Genomic DNA, 27,151 nt, shown 5'->3' with positions numbered 1-27,151 from the left:
CACTTTGAGCACGTCACTGCGCCTTGGGAGCTTGCTTCCTTATCTGTCACCTGAGTATGACAATGCCTGCCGGATCCACAAGGGATATGAAGCATTAGTGTTATTATTTCTGCTAACACTCTTCATCATGATTTCAAGTACAACCCCTGATACATGGGACTCGGGATCAGGCACGCTTCCTGCCCGGGTGTGTTTACCATCTCAGTTTGCTGAGGTGATGAGACACACAGCATACGTGGGACTTTGCTTGGACTGACTTGACATGGGCCGTGAAAGGGCTCTGTGTAGACCTGTGACTCAGACTTTGTTCCTGATTCATAGACTCCTGAAAAGGGGTCTTGCTGATGGAACGATTGACATTACCACCAGAGAAGATGGCCCCTGCCGCTTTGTGCATTGTGTGTGTGTGTGCGCGTGCATACCAATGCCTTCTGGCTCCCCAGGTCACACATACTCTCTTTACATTAACCGGTTCTTGTTTTTTTAAGTATAGAGTCTTCTTCTATTGCAGTAAAATATACCCAACATACAATTTACAGTGTTAACCGTTTAAAAATGTGCAGTTCGGTACTGTGAAGTCCATTACACTAACCAGTTCTCTATTCTTTCTATTACCATCTGTATTGTTCCCTCGTTCTCGTCAGGCTGAGAGGATTCAAGCATCTTCTTGAAGCAAAACTACATGAAATGTCTATTATGACCCTGTTTCCTGTAAGAGTGCATGTATACAGCTGTGCGTGTGGACGTCATGGATTTTTTGCAAGAACACGTAAACAACTGTTCATACTGCGTCCCTTTGGAAAGTGGGGGTTGGGACTTCGCTGGTGGTCCAGTGGTTGACCTCACCTCTCCATGCAGGGGGTGCGGGTTCTGTCCCTGGTCTGGTCGCTATGATCACACAAGCCTCGTGACCAAAATCAATAAAAGCCAAGTCATAAAACAGGCACTCACTAGTGTAACAAATTCAGTGAAGGGTTTAAAAATGGCCCACATCAAAAAATATTTATCTTAAAAGAAAAGAGGGTCAAGGAATTTCAAAACCCTCCCGAAGTGAAAACAATAGTCTAGTGCACGCCCACACACATCTCCTGCTTCAGCAAGTATCAGTTCATCACCAGTCACCCAGCTTGAGGTTATGCACTTTTGAACTTTTTTAATCTACCAAGGGCATGGATTTGTTTGATCATTTGAATTTTTATTTATAAAATAAATCCAAACATGAAAAGACAATGCAGTGTGTTAGCTTCCATTGGTTCCTGTCTTATTTTCTTATCCTTTTAGACTTGGGACCTTTCAAGGGCGGGTGAGTAAGTGTGATTTCCTCTGAATTCGCTGGTCCCCAAGGACAGACACTGGCCGTCCCTGGACATCTGGAAGGGACAATAGCTGGGCTTGAAAGCACATGGGTGTGAGTGCTGTTGCCCGGATCCCCAGGCTCGCGCCGTCAGCCGCACCGTTCTGCTGGCTGTGTGTTTTAATTAGACTGTTTACTTGGGCTGAGATTTATGACGCTGTTTCTAAATGAGAGCATGTGGTTTCCAGCGCTCTTTGTTCTCTGAGTCCTGCAACCCGCTGCAGTTTTCCACGAGCTGCTTTTTTGAAAAACAATTTCTGCCTTTCTTATCTGATGGACGGTAATTTCGTAGGGATTATTAGCACCCTGTGCTCCGTAGCATTTGTTCTCCTGGAGCTAGAAGAGGAAATTGTCAGGTGGCACTTTCAGCAGCTGGTTCGCTGGCCGCGAATAGAATATTACAGAATCACCTTGATTCTAAGGCCTGTGAACCAGCTGTCTGAAATGAATGATGGGAAGGTGGCTTTTGTATTTAAATTCTCCAGCCGGTGGCATAGAAAATGCAGTTAAAACAGAGATTCTTCTTCCCAGGAGTTCAATGTGGATTGATTTGGACTCTTCTTCAGAAGACACTTCTGCCCCATGTATCTCAAGGCCCAGGGTGTGGGATGCATCAGCTTCTTTTTCCCATCAGTGAGGCTCTGTTCCCTGCCGTGTACTAGGCACTGGAATTAACAAAACAAATCAGCAGCTCTCCCCTAGCATCCCTCACTCCCTCTGACTGTAACACAGTGGGGTGAGTGCTTTACTAGTGGGCAAGCAGAAGAGGGAAGCTTGTTTTCTGGTTTGGGGTGGCCGGGGAAATGTTCCCAGGGGAGGTGCTTTTAAGCCGAAGAGCAAGTAGAATTTTTTTAGCTATTACAGGCAGGAGGAGGGGGTGTTTTAAGCCGAGGGATGTCTGTCTTGAGGGTAGATAGAGGCCAGGATGTCCAGACGGTGGGACGGGCACACCGGTGCGCGGGGCACAGAGACGGTGAGGCAGCTTGGGAGGGCCGCGCTCACCGCAGGCCTCCTGGGCCGGGCGGGTGCAGGCCTCGTGGAACCGGAGCCGAGACTCCTGCAGCCGCCAGAAGGGGCTGACCCTGTTCCGGTTACTATCAGAGCGCGTGCAGCTTGGAGGAAGAACCGAAAGGCCCGAAGGAACCGCGGGGCCGGGTCGGGGCCTCTGGCCGCCTCTCCCCCCGCCCTCCCGGAGCTGGCCTGCGCCCCGCCTTCCCTGGTTGCCCGGTTCCTCAGGGTCTTACGATCCCGAGGATGTTTAACCTGTGTTCTAAACACTTCATTGTTGGCTTGGCCAGAAAAGTTCACTTGGGTTTTTCCGTAGCATCCTATGGAGGAATCCAAACGAACGTTTCGGTCGACCCGGTGGATGGTCCTGGGATGCGGGGGCTCTGCGCCGGGAGCCGCCGGGAGACCAGGGGCCTCCGGGCCGAACCGGGACCTCCTCACTGCTCGGTTTTCCGCACTGGCTCCCGGGTGGGCTCCGCCTCGAAGGAAGGCCCCTAGCACAGATAGGGCTCGAAACCGTCGCCCCTGTTCCCGTGTTGGACAGAGCTGTCCTGCGGGGCTTGGCCGACGGCTGTCCCTTGAGTGGGGAGCCATCCTGTGGCCCTGGTCCCCTCGCTGAGCAGCCGGTGGGCGCGGGGACCCCCTAAGTCAGGGACTCTCAGCCGGGCTCTGCCCCGGGTGGGGAAGGCCAGCTCGGGGGTCTGCAGGCTGCCTGGGGTGGCCGGGGTGTTGGAGGCGTTCTGCAGCAGCAGGTGCTGTGGGCCTGGCACCCAGGGTGACCAGCGTGTTTGCAAGGGCGGCTCAGCATTTCACCAAGTCTTCCTGGAGAATGCCATCCCAGAGAGGCTCTAGTGTGCTGAATTTCTCTTTTCCCACAAGAAAAATAATCCCACTTTGAAATATTGCCTCCTCTACCTACTTCTTGGGGATCATGCATATTCGTGTATTAAACGTTGTGGAAATTTGTAAGCAGTAAACTGCGTTCAAAGAAATGGAAATGCTTTTTCAAAAAAAAAAAAAAAAAACCGCACACACACACACAGGGGAATCCCCTGGCCGTCCAGTGGTTAAACTCCAGGCTTTCACTGCCGAGTCCCTAGTCAGGGACCTAAGCTCCCACAAGCCACAGAGAATAACCAGAAAACCACATATACACCGGCACAACAGGCATTAAAACTTTGGAAGTGGATTGCCCCAGAAGTGAAACCATGTAAGTTGCTTTTTTTTAAAGATAAATTCCATAATATTAGATGTTTACAAAGTCGTGGGGTGAGAACCCCCACATTTTTTAGTGAGAAGCTTCCCTATGTTTTAGAAAAGGGTGTCATTTCTGTTCGTGTCCCTGTATCCTTATTTGTTCACCAAATATTTATGAAGTACTCATGGTGCCAGGCACAACACCTGGTTATTTACAGTATGAAAATTCTTATCTCTTTATTGGGCTGTTTTTTCTGGAATTTTTCATGCTCATGTTTAGAATTCTGTGTTTCTATCAAAGACAAACAGACGGTAACAGTTATTGAACATTTTTAACCCCGATAACATGTCTGAAAAGATCGAGTTCTAGGCTGCTGCCGAGATCCGAAGTTCTTTCCCCTTGATATTTCTGCTTGGTTTCTTAGACGTGGAAATACACCAGGTCCTGGTGGGCTGTGAGGGTGATGACCAGAGCTGCTTTGTACTGCACAGTGTGAGGTTCAGAGGGAGGCAGGCCTGCTCCAGAATTAGCACCAAGCTCAGTGCCGAAGGCATTGTAACCGAAAGGCTCTGTTCTGTAGTATTTAAAGATAAATATGACCTAATACTTTTTAAGTTGGAAAGTTTACAGGAGCTGAAAGTTGTCTCTTGGCTCATAACATATTCCTTCCTCCTCCACCAAATTATATAGCAGCTTATTCCACATTTCAGTTTCTAAATAAATGGGTTCTCATTATTCTTAGATTCCTGACAGACATCTCGTCTAAGCATTGCTGCTTTGCGTTCTGCCACTTGGAGCATGTTAAACAAAGCACTCAGTGTCATTGTCTCGGAATTAATTACAACGATTCACGTGACGACTTCAGCACACCAATGTGAACGTGCTTTTTTTTTTTTTAATTAAGGCTTGTTTACGTCTTATTAATACTTAGATTTGTGGTTTTAACATGAGCAGCCTCGGGGAGCTGTCGTGAGGATTAATGCCAGTAAAGCAGTCAGAGCTGCATGGCTTTTAGTAAGGGCTCGAATGCTGTCTTTATCCTTATTAACCAGCTTTGTGATCGTGTGAGGAGATAATCAGTGTGGCTGCCGTTATCCTGGTTTTACCAGCAAGCATGCTGATGCTCACAAATTTGGTCGTCTGGAATTACTGGCCATCAGGATGAGAGCCAAGTGCTATATTCCTGACTGTCCTCATAATTAACATTTTGGGGTTTAGTATTTCAACATGTGAATTTGTGGAGAATGAAAGCATTCAGGCCACAGCAGTTAAGTCACTCATGTGAAAATGCTTAGTACAGGGCTGAGCACTTAGTAGGAACTCCACTAAAAGGGTTCTTTTCGGGACCTTGCTGGTGGTCCGCTGGTTGAGTCTGCCCTGCAGTGCAGGGGACGTGGGTTTGATCCCTGGTCGGGGGGTTAAGCTCCCATGAGGCGCTGAGCAGCTCAGCCTGCGTGCCATGGTGAAGATGGTGCGTTCTGCAGCTAAATCCCGATGCAGCCAGATAGATAGATAAATACTAAATAGAATAAATGGTTCTTTTCTGTCCGTGCACTTTGTACCTGTTAGGACTTTCATCTCTCTTCTCTCCCTGCCCCCCTGCTGACACCCCAGCTGAGCCCTTCATCCCCAGACTGCTCAGGAGCCTCCATCTTCAGCAGTGGGTAACTGTCTTCACTCAAGCTGCCACAGCCAAGAATCACCGACTGGGTGGCTTAAACATCAGCAATTCACTGTCATAGCTCTCAGAGCTAACGACCTGAGATCACAGTGCTGGTGGGGCTGGTCCTCCTGTGGCCTCTCTCCTCGGTCTGTAGACGGCCACCCTCTCTCTGCGTCCTCACTGGTCCTCATCTGATCACAGTGCTGGTGGGGCTCGTCCTCCTCAGGCCTCTCTCCTCGGTCTGTAGACAGCCGCCCTCTCCTGCGTCCTCACTGGCCGTCCGATCTGAGATCACGGTGCTGGTGGGGCTGGTCCTCCTGAGGCCCCTCCCCTTGGTGTGTAGACAGCCGCCCTCTCCTGCGTCCTCACTGGCCTTCCCTCTCAGCCTGTCTGTGTCCTGATCCCCACTTCTTAAAGGGAAACTACTCCTGTTAGTCCAGGGCCTGCCCTAGTGACCTCATTTGCTTGTAATTACCTTTTAAAAGACCCTGCCTCCAAATGCATTCACATTCTGAAGTACCGGGATTACAGCCTCAGTGCATGAGTTTTGGGGGAGCTGAGCTCAGCCTATGACATTGCTGTAGCAAGGGAGAGCGTCTTGGGCCGTAGCTCCAGCCCGGAATGCGGCCAACTCAGAGTCACAGCCCCCGCAATATCAAAACCCAGTAAATTCCCTTCAGTGCGCTCCAGCAGGCTCAGTGGGTAAAGAATCTGCCTGCAATGCAGGAGACACAGGAGACCTGGGTTCAGTTCCTGGGTTGGGAAGATCCTCTGGAGGAAGGCATGGCTACCCACTCCAGTATTCTCGCCTGGAGAATCCTCATGGACACAGGAGCCTGGTGGGCTCCATAAGGTTGCAAAGAGTGGACTTGACTGAAGCAAGTGAGCATACACATTAAAAACAAAGGCAGGAGCAGGACCTAGTTCCTTCCTTCGGGAATGGGAGGGGGGGACCTGTTCTGTGTTGGGTGCTGTACTCAGTCGCTGGTGCTTAGCAGACATTGTGGCCCCAAATCTCAGCATCACCGAGGATAGGGTAGGTGCAGTTGCCTCCATCTGACAGAGGAAGAAAGAGACGTCCACCCGGTTTCTGTGTGGTTGCTCAGTCAACCCCACTTCTCTGCACTACTGAGGTAATGAAGTAAGACGCATGGGAGTCACATGCCGCCAGGCTCCTCTGTCCATGGGACTCTCCAGGCAAGAACACTGGAGTGGGTTGCCATGTCCTTCTCCAGGGGGGTCTTCTGACGCAGGGCTCGAACCCGGGCCTCCTGCGGCTCCTGCATTCACATCACTTGCCCCAGCCGGGAAGCCCTGGTCTGTGTAAAGAGCCTCACAAGGGGCTTAGTTGTTGCCCCAGGAATGCGAGACCAGCAAGGGCAGGCATCATCGTGCATTTTCCGACTTTGGTCACTACTGCTCGGAAGTACCTGATGGGCAGGTTGGGTCGACGCTCATTCGTGTTTGCTGTGTGATGGAATGAATCCAGAGGGCATGGATTCATAGCAGTCTGTGAAGAGGAAGTACTTGCTTTCTGAAGGTTTCTAGAAGTTTCTTAGTTGGTTGGTTGCAACCGTAAGCTCCCCCCTCCTCCCCCAGTGGAGAGCAAGTGAGGGAGGGGTAGGGTGAGAATGCTCTCCGGACTGACGCGGAGCTCTGTGTGGTCAGAGCTTGGGTCTGCCTCCCCTCTGTGTGTCACTCTGGATCTGCAGATGGGGTCACTTTGTGCAGCCCCTGCTCTGACCGGAGGGAAATGGCCCGCTGACATAACGGTATTTGGATGGCGCTCTGACGCGTCCCAGGCTTGAATTTCGTTACTGCTCTCAGGGACTGAGTCAGTGATGTGTGTTGTCATCGGAATTCCTAAAATGATTGCCAACTTTTCTTTCCAGGCTCAGGCTGCATGAAGAAAAGGTGATTAAAGATAGGCGACATCATCTTAAAACCTACCCAAACTGTTTTGTCGCGAAAGAACTGATTGACTGGCTGATGGAACACAAGGAGGCGTCTGACAGAGAGACGGCGATTAAGCTCATGCAGAAGCTAGCGGACCGGGGCCTCATCCACCACGGTGAGTCAGGTGGCCACAGGGGTGTTTTGGCCACACGCTGTAGGGGGTGGGATCTCGGTTCCCCAAGCAGGGATTGAACCTGTGTCCCTGCCCAGGAGTGCAGCCTCTTAACTGCAGGACCTCCAGGGAAGCCCCGAATCTTCTGTTTCAGGTACGAGCCCGCCCATTTAAGAAATAGAGCATCTCACTTTGCCTCTTGGGCACCTCTGCCCAGCTACATTCCCTTCCTTCTTCCAAGAGGCATCCGGGTTTATGTCTGTGGACTTCTTTATACTTTTCCATCTCTGTGTATGCATCTCTTAGCAATGTAACATGTTGTTTTACATCACGATAGACTCTGCCTTTGCAGTGTGGTCCGCGTCCTGTGTGTGGGCTTCACTCACGCTGGTGGTGTATCTCGTTTGCGCCTTTCACTGCAGTGGGTACCGTGTACCGTTTGGCCATCGTACCTTCACCCACTCTACTGACAGACATTTAGGCTGTGTCCAAGCTTTGCTGTTACTCTGTGTTTCAGTGGCTGTTCCTGACCGTATCCCTCTGAAACGTCTAACCCTGGCCAAGACCTTTCACGCGCTGCTGCTCTCTTGGGCTGAAATGCCCACCATCTCCGTTCGCTCATTTTCTGCTCTCCTTCAGGTCTCCACTTGCAGGCAGACTCTGCAGAGAGGTGTCCCTCCCCACCGTGGAGCACCCCACATCTAGGTGTGCCTTTGACGTCTCCTCAGCTCTTTCATAGCCGCATCGCCTCATGTTTCAATTACATATCGACCTGTCTCTATCTCGCTGGATTTCACATTCTTGCAGGCTGATGCCTACCCTGCTATCGTGCTCAAGAAGAGTTTGTGGAAAGAAGGATGAGTTGAGTTTTGTGACTCTCTTAACAAATGATGATGATGATAGCTCATAAAACTGAGCGCTTTTCTGTATCAGGGACTGGGCTAAATACATGTATTAAATTGTCAAGTGGTATGCTTGAGAAGTTAGGTAATAAAAAAGTCTTAATTAGCATCTCCCTTCATCTGAGTGCGTTATAAAAGGTTTTTTTTTTTTCCTTATTTGCCTCTCTGTTATATTGTCTTTCAGTTTGTGATGAGCATAAGGAATTCAAGGACGTCAAACTCTTCTACCGCTTTAGAAAGGATGACGGCACCTTCCCCCTGGACAACGAAGTGAAGGCCTTCATGAGGGGACAGAGGCTGTATGAGAAGTAGGTTGCACGTGGACTCCTCCACTTGAACCTTGTAGGGCTCTTTCCGTCTTTTATCATTTTGACTTCAGCCCGGCTCTCCCATGTGGGGTGGTTGCATAACTCTTCCTTTTAATATGAGAAAACTCTGTCCCTCACTTGCTTTTCTGTTTGCCAGAAATTGAGTCGATTTCATAAGATTCTTAATAAAGAATTTATTTCAATAGCATCTTCTATATTTAGGTCGATTTAACAAAATCCAAAAGTGAAAGCAGAAGATTGGGCCTTGGTGTTTGCCATCCAGCGATGTGGTTGCCTGCTCTCTCTCAAGGGTTAGCATGTGACTCAGAAGCACAGACTTGTAAATGGCTAGAGAAGCATTGTCAAGTACAGGGGATGTCCAAGTTCAGGTCAAGAGATGAGTAGTGAGAGAACTTCAGAACACAGAGTGGGCAAAGAGGAAGGGCCTTGCAGCTCTTTGGAGGAGACGACTGTGCTGTGGCCCCAGAGTATTTGGTTGATGGATCTTGACCCTCCCAGGGCTTTGTCTCTGAGCTGAGCTGCTGTTTCTGTGGTTCCATTCCCAGCCTACCTTCCTTGTTTTTTTTTCCAGAGCAACCCTTAGAGAAAGGAATGAAGGGGCAGTGGCACCCTTTCCTTGACTCTGACTGCCTTTCCCAACACGCATTCATGACATGAAAGAGCCTCCTCTGTAACTGGGTGGGTGCGTGGGGCAGAGGCACCTGGGTGGTCTGGTTAAGTACCATGATGGTTAGGAGCCAGGCCAGGTTTGAGTTCTAACTGTGGGACCTTAGCCTTCTGAGCCTCAGCGTCCTCCTTTCCAACACGGAAGTGGGTGATGTCACTGTTCAGCGCTGCTGTGGGGACTCGAAGAATCGTTTGTGTCAAGTCCTTAAGGACTTGGCTCGGTGCCTCTCGTGTGTGGTCAGGTCCCGTGGAGGACAGCCGTCTCAGACGCTAACCGGACGTCGCGGCCGCCCTGGATCCCGTCTCTCCCCTGTGCCCCTGTCGCGGTCTGTCCCCCTCTCCTTCGGCCACTGGGCTGCGCAGACGCTTCCTGCCCCGTCGGCGCTATTTCTCCTGGTTCCCTGGCCGCCTGGTCTCTGTCCCCAGGTGTAGGAAACCCTCGCCTCCTGACCTGTGTGACTGAATGGGAGGCTCCGTCAGCACCTCCGTTTGCATACTGGAGTGTGTGTGTATGTGTCATTGACGTTTTCTTTTGCTTTCTTAGTTCTTTTTGGAAAATTCTAGTGGGTGTTTAGCATTTAGGCTACCCTGCTGGTCCATTGAAACTGTTAAGATTTGATGTTGTCAAAAGCATCCATGTCGGGAGTTCCCTGGTGGCCTCGTGGTTAGGATTCTGGGCTCTTCCTGCTGTGGCCAGGTTCAGTCCCTGGCTCAGGACTGAGATCCTGCAAAAAAAAACAAAAAAAAACCCAAAAAACCCATATCATTTCCATGGAAGGACTCCAAGCGATTCTGTAACACTTTTCTAGCTATAGATTATCTCCTGGGATCTGGGTAGCCACCTTCTGGGAGCCGGGGTTAGCAACAGTTGAAACGTCTGACAGAGAACTTTTCTTACTAGTGGGATGGGTGTGATGAGAAAAGTTGAAGAAAGCTGTTCATCGCGTCCAGAAAACGCTCACCCAGCCCCAGCCTCTGCTGCTTCCCCCTTACGTCCTCTGCACCAGTCACACTAAACCGTGTGTCTCTGGGCCGTCCAAGTCTCTCTCCTGCCTCTGGGCACTTACTAATTCACGAATTAGTCCACAAATACTCAGTGAGCCCTCCCCACGAGGCAGGCACAGTTACGGCCCCTGGAAATGTGCCGCGGATCAAAGGTGGACAAAGCCCCTGCCTCTGCGGAGCTTGTAGGCTAGTGGAAGGGGCAGGCATTGAAGGGGTAACAGGTGAAGATGAGTGTAGTTTCATACAGGGTTCGCAGTGACAGAAAGAGAGAGACCCTTCCCGAGGGTGGTGAGGCGTGTTAGGGGGCACAGGGAAGACATCCCTAAGAGGTGGCATTGAATGAAGTGTGGATCTGCTGGGACAGCTTTCCGGGTGGAGGGCACAGCAGAGGGGAAGGCCTGGGTGAGAACACGGTCAGCATATTTCCAGACCGCGAGGAGGCCAGAGCGTCCGGGGACGGGAGAGGGGGTAAGCGGTCGGACGAGGGCCGGGCCAGGCCGCCACGGTGCTGAAGGGTTCCTGTGTGATGGGAGCCCGTTGGAGGGTGGGGCGGCCCCAGTGGGGACTCGGTGTGCTTTTGCCTGTGATGCCCCTTGTCCAGCGGACTCTCGCTGCCAGGCTCAGCCCTCTCCCTCACTCACTCGGACTTCCGGGCTTTGTGTTCAGTATGGCCTTTTCTGAGCACCCGTCCATGTCCCCTTAGGATGGACTTAGGTGACGCTCCTGTGCGTTTACCCCGTGCAAGGGCTGTATTAGGCTTTCGCCCTTGCGTGTTTGCAGCATTAGACTAAGACATTTAAGCAGAGGAGCTGCTCTATCCTTCTTTGTACTGCCTGCAGTTTCACCTGGCCTCGCGGGGCGTAGGTGGTAACTCATGTGCTAGGAGGGTGGCTAGACTTGACCCCTGGACGAGCTGACCGGTATTGCTGGACTTTCTGTGTGTGCCATTGGCTTTCTAACCACAAGTGTTCAGGGTCTCAGTTCCAAGTAAGTGTATTTCCTCAAATGCTTGTAAAGTTAGCAGCAGGAGAAGGCATTTCATAAGCACTTAACCTGGCAGGACCTAACTGTCACCTTGCAAACCTTGTCTCCTACTTTTTCGTTTGCCAGAATGCGTATGGAGCAAACTCTCAGGCCTTGGGGATTGATAGTTCAGTTTACCTATTTGACTGATTTAGTTTAGTTTTTAATGCATTTTCCTTGTTTCTCTGGCCATCTTTTTCATGAATCTCAGCATGGATTATTATTTTCTAAGTTTTTGGATACTTAAAAAGATAACAATAAGAAATCTTGGTTTTGATGATGATTCTTATTTTCAAGAATTTTTGTTATTTGAAAATTGACTCTAGGACTTCTCTGATGGTCCAGCAGTTAAGGCTATGTGCAGGGGTCACGGTCAGGAAACTGACATCCCACGTGCACCGCTCAACCAACAGCAACCAGAAAATTGACTCTTTCCCTCTGTGTTATTTCACTGGAATCTGTGTTTAGGATATTTGTAATAGTTGGGAAGGAGAGTCTTGCAAAATATATATTCCTTTAGTTGTTTTCCTTTTCAGATAATAATAGATAATATTTGTTGATTGATAGATATATATCAGATGTCTTGACTAATCCGTTTTATTTAATCATCATAACAACCCCCTACTTAGATGCTTTCATTGTTCCCATTTTATAGATGAGAAGAATGTCACAGGGAGAGGTTAAATCTCTTATCCAAGGTCACCTTATTAGTGAAAAACAAAAGCAGTTGGGTATGAACCCAAGGGTCCGGGGTCCAAACTTATTGTTACTGCGCTATTAGTGAATCTTCTCTGTTTCGTTCAGTGGAGGGTAAATGAATGGAATCAGTATTTACTTCAAGGCGGATTCGTTTTGATGTTTGGCAAAACTAATACAGTGTTTCAGGTTTAAAAATAAAATTAAAAAAAATATATATAACATGGAGTTTGTGAGTATCCGAGTATAGAATTTTCTATAAAGATTTACTGAAAGTATTCCAGGATTTTAAAGCAGACATAGGAAAGGAGGAGTAAAATGATTCTCGTTCATGGTAAATCTCAGCGATGTTCTGTAAATATAATAAAAACAACGACTTCTATTTGTACATTAAACTTCTCAAAGCATCTGAACGTCCTGCACAGAGGGATAATAGAGGGATAATAGAGGGATAATGAGGGATAATAGAGGGATAATAGAGGGATAATGAGGGATAATAGAGGGATAATAGAGGGATAATAGAGGGATAATGAGGGATAATAGAGGATAATAGAGGGATAATAGAGGATAATACAGGGATAATAGAGGAATAATAGAGGGATAATAGAGGGATAATAGAGGGATAATGAGGGATAATAGAGGGATAATAGAGGATAATAGAGGGATAATAGAGGATAATAGAGGGATAATGAGGGATAATAGAGGATAATAGAGGGATAATGAGGGATAATAGAGGGATAATGAGGGATAATAGAGGATAATAGAGGGATAATAGAGGATAATAGAGGGATAATGAGGGATAAATAGATGGATAATAGAGGATAATAGAGGGATAATAGAGGATAATACAGGGATAATAGAGGATAATAGAGGGATAATAGAGGATAATAGAGGGATAATGAGGGATAATAGAGGATAATAGAGGATAATAGAGGGATAATGAGGGATAATAGAGGATAATAGAGGGATAATAGAGGATAATAGAGGGATAATGAGGGATAATAGAGGATAATAGAGGGATAATAGAGGGATAATGAGGGATAATAGAGGATAATAGAGGATAATAGAGGGATAATTAGGGATAATAGAGGGATAATAGAGGATAATAGAGGGATAATAGAGGATAATAGAGGATAATAGAGGATAATAGAGGGATAATAGAGGATAATAGAGGATAATAGAGGATAATAGAGGATAATAGAGGGATAATAGAGGATAATAGAGGATAATAGTGGATAATAGAGGATAATAGAGGATAATAGAGGATAATAGAGGATAATAGAGGATAATAGAGGGATAATGAGGGATAATAGAGGATAATAGAGGATAATAGAGGATAATGAGGGATAATAGAGGATAATAGAGGGATAATAGAGGGATAATGAGGGATAATAGAGGGATAATAGAGGATAATGAGGGATAATAGAGGATAATAGAGGGATAATAGAGGGATAATGAGGGATAATAGAGGATAATAGAGGATAATAGAGGATAATAGAGGGATAATAGAGGATAATAGAGGATAATAGAGGATAATAGAGGGATAATGAGGGATAATAGAGGATAATAGAGGATAATAGAGGATAATAGAGGGATAATAGAGGATAATAGAGGATAATAGAGGATAACAGAATAGCCCCGATAGTGAGGATAGTAAGGACAGCACTGCTGCTGTCCAGCCGCTCAGTTGTGTCCGACTCTGCAGCATCCAGGCTCCCCTGTCCTTCTCCATCTCCGGGTATTTCCTAACTTACATCCTTTGTGTCAATGATGCCATCCAGTCATCTTAACCTCTGTCGTCCCCTTCTCCTCTCATCTTGAATCATTCCCAACATCAGTGTCTTTTCCAAAGACTCGGCTCTTTGCATCAGGTGACCAAAGTTCTGGAGTTTCAGCGTCAGCATCAGTCCTTCCAGTGAATATTCAGGACTGATCTCCTTAAGGATGGACTGGTTGGATCTCCTTGCAGTCCAAGGCACTCTCAAGAGTCTTCTCCAACACCACAGTTCAAAAGTATCAATTTGGCGCTCAGCCTTCTTTATATGCATGTGTGTGCTCTGTGCTCAGTCGTGTCTGACTCTTCGTGACCCCATGGACTGTAGCCTGCCAGGCTCCTCTGTCCATGGGATTCTCCAGTCAAGAATACTGGAGTGGGCTGCCATTTCCTTTCCAGGGTCTTTATATGCATAGTGAATAGTCATATAGAATGGGTGGGGCCTCACCTTACTGTCGCAAGAGGAGGGGAGTCTGGACCCGGAGCGGTGGCGTCACCTCCGTGTTGCTGCCGCAGCTCCAGGGACAGGAGACGTCAGCTGGGACGCTGGGTCCACAGCCTCCCCGCCTGCCCCCAGCCCCGAGGACCTGGCCCTGTTATCAGAATTTCCTTTGCGCTCTCCTCTGGCTTGTTTGTTCTGTGTTATTAATAGACCTTTGTGTGACTTGGGGGTTTCTGGCTGGTTTTGCTGAAATGTGCCGATTTGGGGGCCCTCTGCCTTTCTAACCCCTGGTGTTGTCAAACTCACGGACTTGTGGGTTCACGTGGACGGGTTGGTTTCAGCATGTGGGGCACGGCTACCTGAAGTAGGAGCCATCCCTGCTGCCAGCTCGAGGGGGCCTGAGAAAGAGGGCTGTGCCCAGGGCCTGTGACAGACAAGCCACTGGGAGGACTTCATCGCAGCCCTGCGGGCCCCTGCGCTTCAGCAGGCTTCCTCCCGCCTTCCCGGGCAGCTGTGGACTGAGGGCGCAGAGACGGGGCGCATGTCTCCCTGGGGGGCCTTCTGGCTCCACACTCACCTCTGCACAGACACACGGACACAGAGACACACGGACTCACAGAGTCACAGACACACGGACACACAGACTCACAGACACACAGACACACGGACACAGAGACACACGGAGTCAGATTCACAGACACACGGACACACAGACAGACAGACACACAGACTCACGGACACAGAGATGCACGGACTCATAGACTCACGGACACACAGACTCAGAGACACACGGACTCACAGACACACGGACACATGGACTCACAGGCCCACAGACACGTGGACATGCAGACAGACTCACAGACATACAGACTCATAGATTCACAGATTCATAGACTCACAGACACACGGACTCACAGACTCACAGACTCATAGATTCACAGACTCACAGGCACACAGACTCACAGACACACAGACTCACAGACACACAGATTCTTGGACTCACAGACACACAGACAGACGCAGAGACGCACAGCATGGGGACAGATCGCAGGTGTTTCCAAACAGGGCAGTTCTTAGTTTTCAATAACATCTTTGTAAGGAGGAAAAGCGTCAGTACCTTAAAGAAACAGCCCAGAATCTGTATGTTGCCTTCAGCTGGTAGGTGTTTTGAATGCATGTTCCAAACTACAAAGCTTGATTATCTTGGACAACTTGGCACCATGATCTGTTTCAGAAAAAAGGGTGGGCTCGGGATAACCAAGTGTTCTGTGTACTAATAAACAGAGTCAGCTACACAGAGAACATGAGTTGGGGTACAATTTGCACCATGCTCACTAAGATTAATAGTTAAAACACATTTTTAAACGAACCTTGATCTCATCTTCAGGTGTAGAAGAGACTTGTTAATTTTATTATTATTTTTTTAATTTAGTGTTAATTTTATTTTGGGGTATAGTTGATTTACCATGGTGTGTTAATTTCAGGTGTACAGCAAAGTGAATCAGCTTAGACATACATATTCCATTCTTTTTCAGATTCTTTTCCAATATATAGGTTATTATAGAATATTGAGTCTAGTTCCCTGTGCTATACAGTGTGTCCCTGTTGATTATCTATATATATTTTGTATATAGTAGAGCGTATGTGTTAATCCCAATCTCCTAATTTCTGAGACTTCTCAATTTTAATTTAACTCAGTGTTAGTATGGAGTTTAATCCATTCTAGGTCTGGTTCATAAAGGCATTTGCTTTTCATCCAGAGGGTCTGAGTTTTCTTATTATCAGTTTCTGTCTCCAGTCACCAGTAGTCTATTTATTCTGCTTGAGAGGGCACACTGTTTGAAGAATTCAAGTCCCGGTAGGCCGTTAGGCTTCTTCCAGTCCCCACTGCTTCCTTTATATTCTCTATTCCATGGAACTGAAGAGAAATATTAAGGAAAAACTGTACAAAGGGGAAAAGCCCTTTTGTGTGTTTTATCTTATCAGAGGTTTCTCTCCCATGTGCCCCTGAGATTTTTTTTCCTGTTCCCTCCCAGTGGCTGGCACAATAAATATTTGTTGAATGAACAAAGAACTCGACATGCAGTGATTGCTATGAGCTGCTGAACTGGTGCCACGGAAAAGCTAAAGAGAGCTTGCCTTTCATGCTAAGTGACGGGAGTCGGAGGTGTGCCTTGCCTTGCCTCTTTAAAGCTTACAGAGCATCCTGGCCTGTTAACATGCCTGATGCTCTGTACAGCTCTCTGAATTATACCCAGTAGGCACCGTTAATCCCATTGCAGAGATGGACACACGAGCTGAAAGAGGTTTAATGGCTAATATAACGTGAAACATGGAGCTGGAGTTTGTTTTTTTAAGAGACTTCAAGGTTTTGTCTCTGTCTTCTTGCATTTGCTGAATAAAAGCGCTTTCCAAACTGGGATCTTGTTCTGCACATCGATTCAGGCCTTATGTTCACAATCGGTCTCGACTGTGCTGCGGCCCGTAGCGCAGCTGCTTCCGACGTGTTCGACGCAGCCGCTCACGCTCACTGTGCTGCCGTAGCTGTTAGCGGCCTCACACATTCTTGGAGTAAATGTTTCCTTCTTGGATTATTTGAAGGGTATCTGAAAATTTCAGTGTAAATGGATTAAAAATTGTTACCTTTTGTAACTGTTTGGTCTGGGTGACAAGGCGTGGTTTTGATGCTGTGTGACGCATGTGGAGAACTGTCAAGAGTCTTGCGATCTTATCTTTCTCGCATGCTGACAGGTTCGCCTGCCGCCACTTCCTGGATGTGGGCAGGAGACCCCTGGGTCTGGGGACAGAGGACAGGTCATCGTTCTCGTAGGGAGCGAGGCGTCATTTTCTCAGCGGTTCTTCCAAGCCTCAGCTCCCAAAGAGCAGCTCAGTGAGGTGCAGTGGATGCCTGCCAGGGTGGGGTCACAGAAGAGGAACCCCAGGCTCAAGTAACCTTGTAATGTCTTCAAGCAGACCTGCTTTCTGGCCCAGAAGGAGACATCAGCTTTACCTTCCAGATCTGTTCACTATGCAGAGCTGCTTGGAAAGATGGTAGAGGGGTTGGAGAGACAGTGGCGGAGGCCTGAAGACGCCGGCGACGCTGCCGAGGGGCTCACAGGCCCCGCTGGTGCTCAGTGTAAGCCGAGCCTCTATGTGTGCTTTCCTAGCAAAGCCTCCTTCTACACCTCGGAGACAGACTGTCACTCCTTTCAGCAAGTGAGGCGATTGAGGCTGGAGGCCTGAATGAACTGGCTTACCTTCATAGAGCCAAAAATCAGGGGGAGCATTTCAAACCGTGGTTTCCAGCTCCAGAGCCCATGAGCCCACCTGGAACCATTTTTCAGTCTTCAGCTTTGAGTTTGCAAAGTTTCTACAGCTTCCATCTGAGGTTGTGGCAGGAACGAACACCAGGAATCAGTGGTAAGCAGAATGCAGCCTGATAGATTTTAAGTGGCCCGTGAGAAGCTTTCGTCACCTGGCTCCCACCAAGGCCTTGCATCTGGATTTGGAAATCGCGTTTCTTCCTGACTGCTTCTTGGCGACACCGTGCCTTCCCTCTTGTATAATAAACATGAGGCAGTGGTGCTGGAGCTTTGTCAACATGCAGACGGGCATCAGGCCGGCCGCACCCGTCAGAAGTCATCAGCCCTAGATCATCATCTGCAGATCTCTAGCTCTGGTTGATTATTCAGAAATGACTTGATTTAGAGATAGACGCACCTAGCTGCTTCAACAGTAGACTTGATTCATCGACGGAGATTTGTTGCCGGTCCTTTCTGCCAAGTTTTCCTAATCTTGTGTAATCACAGGGCAGCGAACCAAGCCTCTGTAGCACTGATTTCGCCAATCAATCTCTGTCGTTATTTTTCAACTTGGTAGAATGGAAAAACCGTCTACGATTTCTGGGGTTGGAGAAGCGTGCGTCAGAGCTCCTCCTCGGCCACTTAGTGAGACAGCCAACCGTTCTGAGTCTGTTTCTCATCTGTAGAATCGGAAGGACAGGCGTAACTCACAGACTTGCCGTGAGGACCGATGAGGTCAGGTTGAGCAGAGTCTCACCTGGTACTGGATGTGTCGAGTTTCTGATATATAAGGGAAAATGCATATCGTCCAAGTTGTCCTTGCGTGACCCAAGCTGCGTAAAAACATATGTGTGTTTATATACGAGAGTTAGATTCTGCACGGTGAGAGGAGCCCAGCCTGTGTGCAGGACATTCCATTTGTCTTCCAGACTCCTCCTCTACCCTTTCCGGAGCGGCCAGGTGCCCTGCAGCTGACTTTCAGTGGGAGGTACCAGCGGGAAGTAGGTGGACGGGAGGACTCTGCTCTCTGTTCCCTCCCCACGTGAGGGCCTGAGCTCCCATCAGCAGCCCTCTCTGTAACACCTGGCCCTCCCAGCTCTTAACACTGCCCTCCCTCTTCAATCCTGGGCCTGGAGTTGTTCTGGCCATGGTCCCATGGGATGGGGCCTCCACCATCTCTTCTAGTTGTCCGTAACCCTGCCCGTAGCTTGAGTGGTTCTTTTATGATACACTACCTCTGTGGTAAAGAATCTGCCTGCAGTGCAGGAGACATGGACCCAGTCCCCGGGTGGGGAAGGTCCCCTGGAGGAGGAAATGGCAACCCACTCCAGTGTTCTTGCCTGGAGAATCCCATGGACAGAGGAGCTGCAGTCTGTGGGGTCACAGAGTCGAGCACGACTGAGGACTGAGCACCCACGTGCGTATGCCACAGGAAGCTCCCAGGAACCTCTTATCAGCCCATCTGTAATTTTTAAACAATACCATTTATTTATTTGGCTGTGTTGGGCCTTAGGTGCAGGGTCTTCCTTGTGGAAGGCAGGATCTAGTTCCCTGACCAGGGCTCGAACCTGGGCCCCCTGCATTGGAAGCTCGATGTCTTCGCCACTGGACCAGCAGGGAAGTCCCCACCCATTTGTACATGTTTGTAGCTTCCTGCTGGGACCCTGATTGCCGGGGCCTGTGAGACCCTACAAGGATCTGAAACGAGTCCTCTCCTATCTCCTTGAACGGACAGGCGTGCAGAATCACCCCACTATCGGTGAACATTTCACCAGCTCTTGCTGTTTTTTTCTGAGCAGGTACCATGTGATGATGTGACGGTCAGAGCTGCCGTGGGGCACTCTCCCTCTTGTATGAGTATGGAATATGGTTGGGTTGTAAGAAGTTTTTTTGGCTTGCTTTCTGTTCCCATATCAACCTGAGTTCTAGCTTAGCAGCCACATCAACTGTTTGTCCAAGATGGTTGTGCTGATGCTTCTGTCTGTCCAGCTGGACTCTTTGAGGTCGGGAACCTCGAGGTCTATGCTAGACATCGGAGCCTCAGCGTCCAGCATAGAGCATGTAGCAGATAGATGTTTGCTGAAGAGATGGACAGGTGACTGAATGTGCGGTCAGCCTTACTTAGCAGAGGGGTCACTGGGCAGCCCGTTTCTGTGCCGACCTTGGGGTGTTCAGACTGGACTGAAGCCAGGGGTAGGTACTTGCTCGTCTAAGATCACTGTTTGTACTTACTCATCGTTAGTTCTGATTACAAACATTCAAAAGATAAGGCTCATTACCACCATCACTTTAATCCATCAATTACAGCCATACTTAGAGCCATCAGGACTCAGTCAGGCTGAATCCACAGCCACACTCAGGGCTTCTGTGCATTAGAAAAGGTACCTCCCTGTCTTTAGAACACACCATGCTAAGTGTTTTAATTCTCCCTGCGCTTTCAAGAGGGAGCGATTTCCCCCATCAATTTACAAGGAAGGAAGGCTAATTTGAGATGTGTCGAATTACCTGCTTTAAGCCTCCAGTTGCTAACGAGGGACCCTGGCCCAAACTGCAGCTCTTTCCTTTCCCACAAACGGCATTAAAAGTTAAAGACCTCAGTTCTTAAGCTAACCTGTAGAAGTGGAATACTGTGTCCTGCATGCTTTCAACCTGGTGACTCTAGTTCGTGGCAAGTGCCAGTTGATTCCATCTGGAAGAGATGAAGGACGCGGAGTCTCCTGGAGGAAACGGCTTCGATCTGTTTTTAAGTGTTAGTCTGGAGTGAATGATCAGGGGGTGGGGCAGGGCGAGGCCCGCCAGTTCTGCAGTGAGGCCGAAGAACACCCACGGAGCAGAGGAGGACAGCCTCCTGCGAGAGGAGGCTCCGAACGCGGACCTCCAGGAGCCCCAGCAGTGGGAGGCTTCCGGGGAGTGGGGTTGAGGTTGGAGCTCATCCTTCCGTTGTTAGAGGCTTCGTGTGGAGGCTCCGTGCGTAGGTGATGGTGTCTTTAAACACGGAGATGACTCCAGGGGCGTAGATGCTTTTTTGTTTTCCTTGCTTTGTTTGCTAAATGGAAACATCCCTGCTTAATCACTTCTTCATGCAGAGCTGGGGAGCATCCGCCATGGCTTTATTCTACCAAGTGGGGGAAGCACCAAATTGTCGGGAAGCACTTATTCGTTTCAGAGGCCTAATGGAAGGCCTTCAGGCCAGAAAGAAAGAAAACCCGCAGAGCATTTTTAACTCTCTTGAAGCCAAGTATGTAGTCCAGCTTTAACTGGGAAGTTAAAGGATTGAAGTACAGTGTGTACACAGTGCACATAAGTGTGCAGCTCAGGGTTCACAAATCCAACACACATACAGGACAACTGCCCGACACGCACACGGAGCAACCGTGCGACACGCACACGGGGCGACCGCCCGACACACACACGGGGCGACCGCCCGACACGCACACGGGACAACCGCGTGACACGCACACGGAGCGACCGCCTGACACGCACACGGGACGACCGCGTGACACGCACACGGAGCGACGGCCTGACATGCACACGGGACGACCGCGCGACACGCACACGGAGCGACGGCCCGACACACACACGGGGCGACCGCTCGACACGCACACGGGGCGACCGCGCGACACGCACAAGGAGCGACCGCCTGACACGCACACGGGACGACCGCGTGACACGCACACGGAGCGACGGCCTGACACGCACACGGGACGACCGCGCAACACGCACACGGAGCGACGGCCCGACACGCACACGGGGCGACGGCCCGACACGCACACGGGGCGACGGCCTGACACGCACACAGGACAACCGCGCGACACGCACACGGGACGACCGCGTGACACGCACACGGGGCGACGGCCCGACACGCACACGGAGCAACTGCCCGGACGATACTTTGATAAATTGTCCTCCGTTTTCTACCATGACTCAGTCTCCTAAATAAGAGTAACTTTCACCTCAGTGCTAGCATTCTCTAGAACATAACATTTCCTTTGAAGTGGTTAAACATTTGATTTTCTGCATTTTATACGTCCTCTCCCCAGCGTGCTGGAATGGGTCTCTTGGGCCGGTTGGGAGGTTGTCCATCCTGAGAAGGACCGACAGGCGTTAATAAGGGTGAACCTCCAAGGAGGTGGGTTTTGGGGGTGTGTATGTGTGTGCACCTGCGTGGATCTCTTGTTCACTGCGCCTTGGCCCTAGGCGCTGCGCCAGATGCTTTACAGAGATTAGCTCTGACTTTGATGGCACCGTGGAGGTGAGCGTTCTTGTCTTCATGACACACAAGAAGAAACTTGGGGTCCCGGAGCCTGACTCGAGCCTGGAGTCAGTTCAGAGGTTCAGACCGGAGGTTGGCCATCACCGCTGCTGCGGCTCTGGACCCGTGGAGAGAAGGATGTCGTCCAGCTCGGCCGCAGGCTGCTCCTGCTGGACCGGGTATCGCTGTCCGCAGAAACTGCCCACCTGCCCTGGGCCAGAGGCTCGGGAGGCCCGTGCAGTCGTTCCTTGCCAGCTCATGGCCCTCTCCCGCACACCCTCCCCTCTAGTCCGTGCCAAGAGGTGGCTGAGTCTCCGCGAGCATCCCCGTGAGCACCAGAGGCTCCAGTTCGCTGGGGGTTTTCTCTCATCTCTTTTCTCCTGGACTGAGGTTATCGACTGGCCCTTTGCGGTGATGGCTCCCCACTGGTTTCTGGCAGGTGGTTGAAAGCAAAGTGGACAAGAGCACTTTTAAGCTTTCCAGAAGTTTGGTAACCTTGCTTCGTCATCGTCCTTCCAGAGCAGGAACGTTGACTTGTTCTCCGTGTTCCAGTGACCGATGCAGGCCAGGGTACATGGTGATCCCTTTGTTGGGAGGGGGGTCTATGATGGCACAAGGGAAGACCTCAGTTGAAAGGAGAGAGGAGACTGTTTCCCATTCTTTTCCGTGTAACTTTAACAAACAGACAGGACAGAGCAGGCTTTCTGTCACAGGCTGCTCACCTGCTAGTCCCGCCTTATTGTGTCCAGTTTCCATCATTTTCCCCTAACCTCTTTAAGGTATACTCACTCAATTTTCCCTAGTTGGTATTATCTTTATTTTTTTTCTCAAGTACTTTATCTTACCTCTTCTAACTGTCTTTCTTTGCCTTTTTTTCCCCCCTTTGTTTGTGGCAGCAAATCCTTCTATTTTCTAATAATGATGGAAGCATCCAAAATAAACAAGAACCATCCCTTAAAAGAAGCCTTTGTAGGATGTTTGAGAACCCAGTTGCCCTTGACAGTGGTTTGAAAGGCCTCACAGAGGTTTGAATTGTTTTGAATTCTGTGTAGAAGTGCTTGGTTTCTCTCCTCCTCGTGTAATTTTTGGTTATGAAACCGTAGCTGAACGTAGCCTTTTAGGACAGCTGTGGTCTTGGAATTCACACTCGGCTCTATCGAAAGCTGATTCAAGTTTAAACAACTGAAATGTTTAATACAACCACACTAAAAAGCTGATAATATTTAGTACAACCGCACTAAAAACCACGGGGAATGTGAAAGTTACAACTTAGGTTCTGAATTATAAGTCTCGTCAGAGCATAATATCAGCAGTAAAAACGCTCTTGCTTTTTTCCCCAGAAAATTTAAAATAGTGAGCAAAGAGGAAGGGGTTTTATCCATCAGAGATAAATAACATTCTGTTCCTGTTGCTTGTGGCATACCTTGTTTTCAGGCAGTTGATTAACAAATACTTGTTCAGCACCTAGTGTATACTGCCTCCCAGGGCTGGGTTTTCTAAGAAATAAAAGTTTTGAATGCATGGCGTCTGTCCTTCAGAAGCTTCTAGCTGAGCTGAAGGGGTAAAAGTAGTGTGCTAAAAATTGAGAGACTTTATATGAAACTATGGTATTGACTTAAAGTTCAAAAAAAGGAGAGATCTGTGTGAATCACTTCTAAGTTAGGATATTTTCAGAGAGGGCAGTAGTTTTTCTAGCTCTTAAAGCCCCTTTGTGCAAATGAGAAGCAGGTACCCTTTGGCCCTTTCCTCCAGACTCTTACCGTCCGGCTCGTCCTCCGGGGCGGCTCCTGGGGAGCAGGCCCTGGATCTTGGGCCTCATCTGTCGCTGCAGCCAGGTTCCCTCCCGGTTCCCTGCAGTGCAGCGAGCCACTGTGCCGCTGTGCAGCGAGCTCCCTTTTTTGGAAGAACGGTTTAAATTTTTCCAGGGAAAGGGAGGAAGGAGGATATGAGGGAACAATACAAGTAAGGAAACATGATGAGAAAGAGTATGTTCTGTTCAGTGTATAATATGAAGGCAAGCGAAGGAAGGTGAAAGGTGTTTGTTGGCAAAGGGTATACAATGCTGTTTTCCTTCACCTTTTTTAGTATGCACTAGCGTTTCACTCGGAGAAGGCAATGGCAGCCCACTCCAGTACTCTTGCCTGGAAAATCCCATGGATGGAGGAGCCTGGTGGGCTATAGTCCATGGGGTCATGAAGAGTCAGGCACGACTGAGCGACTTCACTTTCACTTTTCACTTTCCTGCGTTGGAGAAGGAAATGGCACCCCACTCCAGTGTTCCTGCCTGGAGAACCCCGGGGACGGGGGAGCCTGGTGGGCTGCCGTCTATGGGGTCGCACAGAGTCGGACACGACAGAAGCGACTTGGCAGCGGCAGCAGTGTTTCACTGACATAGTAACCAAACAGCTTTCGGTTTACTAGTTCCAGACCGAATGATTATAAAACTTTGTCTGTTTATCCCTATCACATCTATTCTATAGAAAGTAGCATAGTATTCAAAAATAATGCTCACATAAGCGTTTCCCCGTAATTCGTACTTTCTTCCTAGTCACACAAGTCAGTGTTATTCTTTCAAACTGTGTTTTGGAAGCATACATCCAAATATGGAGTTTATACACGGGGAGCAACTGTGTTACATTGAGTATTAATATAAGCATTTTGTCAGGGACAAGTCATCTGGTTAAATATAAACTTAACCTTGGGACTTCTCTGGTGGTCCAGCACTTAAGACTCCAGGCTCCCAATTCAGGGGCCCAGGCTCAATTCCTGGTCAGGGAACTGGACCCACACACCACAGCTGAAGCCCCTGCACACTGCAGCGAACACCCCGTGGGCCATAACTCAGTCCTGGTGCAGACAAATAAGTGAAAAAATATTAAAGAATAAGTAAATAAGCTTAACCTTAATGTAGCTTCTTTATTGATAAAAATTTTCCCCCAGTTATAAGTATAGTATATTCTCTCTGGGGAATAATTTGATTGGTAAAGAATTCTATTAAGAAGAAAGGAAAAAGCATTGAGAAACTGCCCCTAGGGTAAAGTAACTGAATATTTGGATGAATAAAATTTTAATTTCTAATGGTTATCATGTATATAATTCTATGTTTTGCTTTTCAAAGTACTTTATCATTATATTAACACATGACTGTTTTTTGAAGCTTTCCAGATTCTAAAGCATCTTTTGGGCCTCAAAGCCCATGGGTCACTTTGCGTCCCTGGCTAGCTGTGGCCTGGTGTACTATCACATACGTTCCCACGCTATATGGGCCTTCTCAGTTCTTTTGAATTTTTTTTTCAGTGCACAAGGAGATTACTATCAGCTGACTTCTATTCCTGTACTGGCCCCTGAATGTAGCAGTTCCTTCTATTGTGATGCAGCCTTTCCCCTGGGCTAAAGTGAGTCTGGGAAATATGACTCAGATATATATCCAGGAAAGGGTGAACTTAGTCACATGCCCAATAAAATCTGTGGATACTTTCAGGAGGCGAGTTTTGTTAATGCCTAATACCTTAAGGCGGGCGACACTCCATGGGGTCACAAAGAGTCAGACAAGACTTAGCGACTGAACCACCACCAAGAGCACCTTATGGGGGCTCAGTGGTAAAGAACCCACCTGCCAATGCGGTAGACACAGCTTTGATCCCTAGGTCAGGAAGATCCCCTGGAGTAGGAAACGGCAACTCAATCCAGTGTTCTTGCTTAGGAAGTTACGTGGACAGAGGAGCCCGGCAGGCTGCATGCCATCCACGGGGTCCAAAGAGCCGGACACGACTGAGCGACTAAACAGCAGCAGCTTATAAGGTGTGTGGCTTTATGTCATGAGTAGAGTTGCACACAGGACCATTTTGACTAAAGATGAATTTGTTCCATAAAAATAAGACTTTCGGAGCACCGTCCCCATTTGTCACCACTGATTCAAATAGAACTGCTGTTCTTGTCTGTAGAAATATACACAGAGTATTGATTCATTTTGCCATAAAGAAAGGGGTTACATCTTGTGGCCCCATCTAGAAAACCCTCATCGCCAGAATCGTCGTCATCTCTACGGCTAAAATGTACTCAGTGCTTCAGGTGTGTCGGCCCCGAGTCTGAGGCATCCGTGTACTGTCACACTTAGGCTGCAGGGCCACTCCCCAGGGGGCACTGTCTTCATCCCCACTTACGCTCGGGGCAGCAGTCAGGCAGCTGACAGGTGTGCAGAGCTAGGATTTGAAGCTACATTTGTCATTGACTTCGTGATTTTAAACCAGTGTAACTCAGGCAACTGACATTCTGTGACTTCTGAGCCCAAGCAGCTTAAGAAGGCCTGGCATGGTTGCTTGGTTTTTAACAAGAGTCAGAAAGATAATTCAATGCAGAATGAATAGTCTTTTTAACAAAATGGTGCTGAGATAACTGAATCAGTTCAGTTCAGTTGCGCAGTCGTGTCCGACTCTTTGCGACCCCATGGGCTGCAGCCAGGCCTCCGTGACCGTCAAGCTGATGTCCATCAAGTCGGTGATGCCATCCAACCATCTCGTCCTCTGTCGTCCTCTTCTCCTCCCGCCTTCAGTCTTTCCCAGCATCAGGGTCCAGTGAGTCAGCTCTCCACATCAGGTGGCCAAAGTATTGGAGTTTCAGCTTCAGCGTCAGTCCTTCCAACAGCCAGGACTGATCTCCTTTAGGATGGACTGGTTGGTCTCCTTTCAAGAGTCTTCTCCAACACCACAGTTCAAAAGCTGAGATAACTGGATAACTGCATGCAAATAAGCAGTTTGACCCTTGCCTCATGCATTCTAGAATAATTCACTCAAAATGGATTATAGAACTAAATTTAAGAACTAAAACTGTAAAACTCTTAGAAGACAGCATAGGAGTAGACGTTCATGGGCTGGTGTCAGGCAGTGTTTCTGACATGTGACCCCAAAAGCACAAGCAACAAAAGAGAAAAATAGACAAATTGGACTACCTCAAAATTAAAAACTTTGGGACTGCAAAGACCCATGAAGAAAGTGAGAAAACAGCCTATAGAATGGGAGAGAATATCTGCAAATCATTGTCTGATTAAGAAGCTCATCAAAGAATATACAAAGGATGCTTAAGCTCAAGCAACCTCATTTTCCAATGGACAAAGCATCAGAATAGACGTTTCTCCAAAGATATGTAGATGGACAACAGTCATACAAAACCATGCCTAATATCAGTAATCATCAGGGGAATGCAGATCAAAACTACTCTGAGACATCTCTTCACACCCACTGCTGTGGCTACTGATGCTAAGTCGCTTCAGTCATGTCCGACTCTGTGAGACCCCATAGACGGCAGCCCACCAGGCTCCCCTGTCCCTAGGATTCTCCAGGCAAGAACACTGGAGTGGGTTGCCATTTCCTCCTCCAATGCATGAAAGTGAAGAGTGAAAGTGAAGTCACTCAGTCCTGTCCAACTCTGTGCGACCCCATGGACTGCAGCCCACCAGGCTCCTCCATCCAT

The 27,151-nt window shown here is 48.6% G+C and overlaps 1 protein-coding gene across 4 annotated transcripts in view; it reads left to right on the top strand.

Annotated features, from left to right (window-relative positions):
• DEPTOR (DEP domain containing MTOR interacting protein) overlaps window positions 1-27,151 on the top strand; it is a 159,965-nt gene that overhangs the window by 38,825 nt on the left and 93,989 nt on the right. For 2 of the 4 annotated variants that reach the window (XM_006074693.4, XM_025264940.3), the window contains exons 2-3: window positions 7,116-7,294; window positions 8,378-8,501. In XM_006074693.4, coding sequence (XP_006074755.2) covers window positions 7,116-7,294; window positions 8,378-8,501 — 303 coding nt within the window. Of the gene's footprint in view, window positions 1-7,115; window positions 7,295-7,945; window positions 7,997-8,098; window positions 8,153-8,377; window positions 8,502-27,151 lie in introns of those variants that run through there. The other 2 variants (XM_025264943.3, XM_025264944.3) reach the window with 2 other exon arrangements.

Source organism: Bubalus bubalis, chromosome 15 (assembly GCF_019923935.1).
Source record: "Bubalus bubalis isolate 160015118507 breed Murrah chromosome 15, NDDB_SH_1, whole genome shotgun sequence".
Classification (NCBI taxonomy): Eukaryota; Metazoa; Chordata; class Mammalia; order Artiodactyla; family Bovidae; genus Bubalus; species Bubalus bubalis.
Note: the sequence above shows the minus strand (reverse complement) of the source record. Positions and strands in the feature narration are given on the sequence as shown.